Genomic DNA, 6,361 nt, shown 5'->3' on the forward strand with positions numbered 1-6,361 from the left:
ATTCCCAACTGTAAAAATATGGAACAAACCTAAATGTCTATCAACCAATGGGTGGATAAAGAAAATGTGATACACACACTCATACACACACACACACACAGGCACACACCTTGGAATACTACTCAGCCATAAAAAGGAACAAAATAATGCCATTAATGGCAACCAGGATGGAGTTGGAGACCATTATTCTAAGTGAAGTAATTCAGGATTAGGTAACCAAACATTGGATGTTCTCACTTGTAAGTGGGAGCTAAGCAATGAAAACGCCAAGGTTTAAGAGTAATATAATGGACTCTGAGGACTCCGGGAAAAGTCGGAACGGGAAGAGGGATAAAAGACTACACTTTGGGTGCTGTATACACTGCTTGGGTGATGGGTGTGCCAAAGTTTCAGAAATCACAACTGAAGAAATTGTCCATCTAATAAAACACCACGTGTTCCCTAAAATTTATTGAAATAATTTAAAATACGAGAATAAAGTCAACCGATGAATATTTTTAAATGACCAGAAAAAATAGGTAAACTTAGGCTCAGGGTGAAAGATTGGCCCAGCAGAAGGTTGGGACTGGACCCCAGCTCTCCTGACTTTTAGTCTGGTGTTCTCTTCACCACTCACTCTCTCATTTCTCCATTTCTATTTTTTTTTTTTTTTTGGACAAAGATGTCTTAATTTTTTTGATATCACATGGCAAGCCTGAATTGGCTCATAGAACCAAAGACTTAGTAAAATCGTTCAATATTACTGTAGAAAGCAGGTAGCAGTAGCTACATTTCTAATTCCACATATATTCTACTGGGGAAATGAGCAAAGCTCTAAAATAATAAACATTTTGCCACAAGTTTTGGGAAAAAACTGATGCTGAAGCAGCATGCACCGTAAAGGCCAAGCAGCACTACTCATTTCAAATTATTAAAAGGAAGAGAGAGTTTTTTAATACAATTCAATTGTTTAATAATTCCTTTAACAACAGTAAAATATGAAAATCCTGCTCAAAGTGAAGCCAAGTAATCTGAGTATTTGCAAAACAGTACCAATACTGTCAGTGGACTTCTTAATATTCTTGTGTTTAAGTAAAATATGTGAAATGTACTTAAACTCTGTAAAAATTATTTCACGGAACCTGTGAATGGGAGCAACAAATTTCAATATAAGCTCGACAAATTCAAATATCAGCTCGTATGGCTTTATACTATTTAATAATTTTGCCAGTATTTTCCCTCTTGACAAAAAGTATTTCTAACCGTTAAACAGGTATTAAATCTATGAAAACAAATTTTTATTTGACAAGGTAAGTAAGTTTTAAACAGATTTTCTGTCACAGAAAGAAAGGAATTTTGCATCATAACCTTTCTTGCTGGAATAAACTGAAGAAGTCCCATCTATCTGGTTTCCCAGCTTCAAGACTCAAATACAGCTAATCTCTTTATCCCTTCTTTCCAGTTCTAGCAAATTTCCAGAAATAAAACATACAACATTTTATGATGGTAAATATCACAGTTGCCACACAGGCCAGCAGGAACCCAATCACATCCAAAGAGTGGTACTGGAAACAGGTGAGGTCATGGGCTGCAACCTGAGGGTGCTTGGTTCCTTTATGGTGCCTGACAAATTCAGTCCAGAAGACTGCTCAACCTTTACTGGTTGATCATGACAAATTCTTGATAACTTCATAGTGTTCTCTTTGTATCTGAAGGATTAACATAGAGATATCAAAATTGAAAGTAAGTTTATTTTCTTGAGCATATCAAGTTCATGTAAGGTTTTTATTTTTATTTTATTTATTTTTTTATTTATTGAAACAGAGTCTCACTCTGTTGCCCAGGCTGGAGTGCAGTGGTGCAGGTTCGGCTCACCGCAACCTCCACCTCCCGTAGTGCCAAGAGATTTTCCTGCTTCAGCCTCCCAAGTAGCTGGGATTACAGGCTCACGCCACCATGCCTGGCTACTTTTTGGATTTTTAGTAGAGAGAGACAGGGATTTTCCATGTTGGCCAGACTGGTCTCGAACTCCTGACCTCAGGTGATCCCACCCACCTCAGCCTCCCAAAGTGCTGGGATTACAGGCATGAGCCACTGCGCCCGGCACATGAAAGATTTTTAAATTGACAAATGATTCAAAGTAAATGACATATAATTGACATAGAGTTTGTGCAATTTTGTTTGAGTCATCATAGAAACTTTGGCTTTTACATTGGAATTTTATCACTGACAAATTTTATAAAGTAAAATGGAAAGTCAGGAAAATTAATTTCTTACAGGAAAAACAAATGTAAGCCATTTTATTATTATTTTTTAGTTTGTTAATTTTTAGTTTTTGTGGGTATTTACCAGGTATATATACTTACGGGTTGCATGAGATGTTTTGATACAGGCTGCAATGTGAAATAATCACATCATGGAGAATAAGGTATCCCTCCTTTAAACATTTATCCTTTGTGTTGTGAACAATCCAATTATACTCTTTTAGTTCTCAAACAGGCATATAAGAACGTGGGCAATGTCATGAGCAATTTTAAGTGCTTTAGGAAAGATAGTGGAAATACAATTTGAGAATTATCATGTTTAAGTTCCAAAAAGGAATTGTGTCACGCTGAGTGAAATGCCTCATAGCTGACTAGTCACTCTGCTTCTATCCTACCTTTTGTCTCCTACTGTTTCCTACCCAGTAGCCAAAATGATATTTTTGAAATAAAAGTCAGATTTTGCCACTCCCCTAATTGAGATTTTTGCCTGACTTCTCATCATATTAAGAATAAAATCCAACTCTGTTATTTGGCCTACAGGACCCTGCAATGTCAAACACTGGCAAGCTCTTCTCCTAACAATTTTTCTATACACACTAGGTCTTCTAGAGACATTGGCCTTCTATTTTTCTTTAGGGTGCCAAAAGTGTTCTGACCATAGCATCTTTACACATTTTGCCCCCTCCTTGTGCTCTTGGAACATTCTTTCTTGCAACAACCCAAGGCATGCTTCTATCTCTTTTTGAGGCTTCCCTCTAAGTGTTACCTCTAAGAGAGGCTTTTCCTGGCCACACTATGATGGAACCTCTAGGATTTTCTCTACTGTTTTATGCTTATTTTGATATTCGATTCTTAGAATTTTAAGTACATTATATATCTTATAAAATGAACCTTTAAATATTAAAGCCAAAAGATAAATATACATAAACTAAGTGAATAGGTCAAAAGTGTAAGATCATCTTGAACATTATCTTGAAGAGAAGATACCAATTTACTTCCTCTTTAGATCATGGTGTAGGATGTCACAACCTGCTTAGACTAACTCTCTTGTCCTGAACCATTTAGTCACTACTTTTGTCCTCCAATTAAATAGTAGCCTGACTTCAAATATCATACATTAATTTTCCTTGTTTATGTAACTGAATTATATAACATATATTCATTAGAGTCTATTTTTTAAAACTTTTGTGTAGCAGTTGTTGGTTAATACCATTCCTGTGTAGTATTTGGTTGATGGCTAAACCAGTGATTATGTCATCGTTTTATGAGCAATAGACATTTGGTTTACTAGCAATTTTTGGACAATATTAATAAGTCTGTCATAAACATTCTTGTATACGAAATGCAAGAGATCTTTGCCCCCCCTCACAAGATGTGTGACAGCTGTGTGGCTCATCTGTTCAGTCACCATGCACATTCAAGCCCCTTACAGGAGAGGGAGCACGCAAACAGGCAAGTGCAGGAGCCTGGGCGAGCGCCCCTGGGCTCTGACCCCACGGCAGCATACAGGGGTGGGTGTCTGCAACTCCTGAAGCCCAAATAGGTATGTGTTAGTGTACTCTTTTAGCCTTGCCATGTACTGATGACTTAAGTGTTAACCAGTTCAGTGTCCTCTTAGTACTCAGGTCCTTGTCCAGCATCCAAGAAGAATCAGGTTGCACATGGACTTGAAGGATGAATGCAGGGGTTTTAGTGAGTGGTGGAGGTGGCTCTCAGTGGGATGAATGGGGAGCTGGAATGGTGATGGAGTGGGAAGATGATCTTCCTCTGGAGTTTGGTCATCCAGCATCCAATCTCCTCTCCTCTCTAACTGTCTTCAGCTGAACTACTCTCGACATTCAGAAACTCCTTCTCTTCCCTCTGATGCATCATTCTGCCATTCTTCTGCTCTTCTGTTCATGCTGGGGGCTTGGGGTTTATATGTGTACAGAATAGGGGTGCATGGTGGGCCAAACGGCAACTTTGGGCCTCAAAAACAGAATGTCTCTTCTCATTTAGGGCCAAGAGTTTTCAGGCTTGAGGGTGGGACCTTTGCAGGGGAACCAACCACTTCTACCCAGTATTTTCCTGTTTACTGTCCATGTCATATAGAGCACTAGGTTTCCATATGTATACATATCTGTTGAGTGTATAATTGAAAGTAGAGTTGCTGAGATAAAAGTGCATGCATAATTATAATTCACTTCTTGACTTCGTTTTTTTTTTTTGAATTTTTAATTTTTAAAGTTTTATTTATTTATTTAATTAATTTTTGGAAACAGTTTTGCTCTTGTTGCCCAGGCAGGAGTGCAATGGCACGATCTTGGCTCATGCATCCTCCAACTCCTGGGTTAAAGCAATGGCTTATGTTTGTAATCCCAGTACTTCGGGTGACCAAGGTGGGTGGATCATCCGAGGGCAAGAGTTTGAGTCCAGCCTGACCAACATGGTGAAACCCTGTCTCTACTAAAAATACAAAATTGTCCGGGCATGGTGGTGCATGCTTGTAATCCCAGTTACTGGGGAGGTTGAGACACGACTTTAAATTTTTTTTGAAGTGAGTTTTCTCAGTTTCCAAAATTAAAGATATTTTAGTTATACTTTTAAAAAATCTCCCTTTCTTCCATTAAGGCTGGATCATATATTCCTTATGATATTGAATCTTTTCAAATTTACTGAGTCTTGATTTATGGCCCACCACAGGTCACTTCAAATAATTATTAACAATTCAACATGCTCTAAGAAAATATGTCTTCCAGTTGATGTATATAATACATACATGTGCACATATTTATATACATATATATGCATGCATGTGTGTGTGTATCATGTTACATTATAAGGTTCCATTTGTTAACTGTGTTCTTCTAATGTTTTCTGTTATTTCTCATTATTTGCTCCTCTTTTTACAGTCTGTTTAGATTTAATGGAAGTATCTGTATATTTACATTTAAATAAACCACCTTATTTTATATTTCTTTTATATTGGTCCAACCTGCTTTATGGTACAATCTGTTATAAAAGCATTCCTTTAGGTGATACCTTTCTTACATAAAAACATTATTGATAGTAGTTATAAATGCTGAGTTGATGGGAGCTGGATTGGGTAGACATATTGTACGTTGTACCCTTTTGGAGTATAAATATATCAATTATTAAAAATTTAATTTATTACAAATAATTTTTTTGTACTTCAAAAGCCATCATTAAAAAAGTAAAAAGTTAGCACACCAAGAATGAAACAAAATATTTGAAAATTATATATCTAAGATTCTATTCATGATATATAAATAGTTCTTAAAAGTCAATAATGGGACAAGTAGCAAAGTTTAAAAATGTTTCAAGGATTGGAATAGACATTTTTCCAAAGAAGATAAATGGTCAATGAGCACATATAACAATGCTCCACATTTTTAGCTGTAATGAAAATTCAATCAAAAACCGTAAGAGATCATTTCACACCCACTAAGAAGGCTATAACAAAAAGATAATAATACATGTTGGCCACAGTGTGGAGGAATTGGAAGACTCTTGCTTTGTTGGTGGCAATGACAAATATAACAAGTACTTTGGAAAAGAGTTTAGCAGTTCTTCATAAACATACAGTTCCCACATGAGCCAGCAATTCCACTTATAGTATCAACCCCGAAGAAAAACATGTTTATCCAAAAACATGTGTAGCAATGTTCCTAGTAGCCACAATTGGAAACAATCAAAAAGCCAATGAAATTATAAGTGAACAAAGAAAATATGGCATATCCATACTCTAAAATATTATACTGCTGCAAAAAAAAAAAAAAAGAAGAAAATACACACTACAACGTGAATGAATCTAAAAACCATTAAAAAAAAAAAAAGTTATGCTCAGTGAAAGAAGTCACTTATACAACACCCTAAATTGTATGATTCCAGATCGCTACATGACTCATAAGCATTCTAAATATATTGGGATTTTACACCTTAAATAGGTGGGTTTTAAGTCATGGAAATCACATGTAATTATTAAACCTGTTACAATAATGGAAACAATAAAAATAAATTTTTCATCAAGAAAGTAGTTATGCTTTTAGAGATTTTAGATATTTAATTAAAATATTTTATCATATTCCTTTCAGTTTATCCTTCCTTTCTACTGTGGA

The 6,361-nt window shown here is 35.9% G+C and overlaps 1 protein-coding gene across 1 annotated transcript in view; it reads right to left on the reverse strand.

Moving 5' to 3' along the window:
* Positions 1–1,187: 1,187 nt before the first annotated feature.
* Positions 1,188–6,361, reverse strand: part of LOC105533285 (UDP-glucuronosyltransferase 2B9-like) — a 46,847-nt gene continuing 41,673 nt past the window's right edge. The window contains 2 exon segments of the mRNA XM_011971680.1: positions 1,188–1,630; positions 1,633–1,688. Coding sequence (XP_011827070.1) covers positions 1,425–1,630; positions 1,633–1,688 — 262 coding nt within the window. The 3' untranslated portion in view covers positions 1,188–1,424.

Source organism: Mandrillus leucophaeus, unplaced genomic scaffold, assembly GCF_000951045.1.
Source record: "Mandrillus leucophaeus isolate KB7577 unplaced genomic scaffold, Mleu.le_1.0 Scaffold1238, whole genome shotgun sequence".
In the NCBI taxonomy this organism is placed as follows: domain Eukaryota; kingdom Metazoa; phylum Chordata; class Mammalia; order Primates; family Cercopithecidae; genus Mandrillus; species Mandrillus leucophaeus.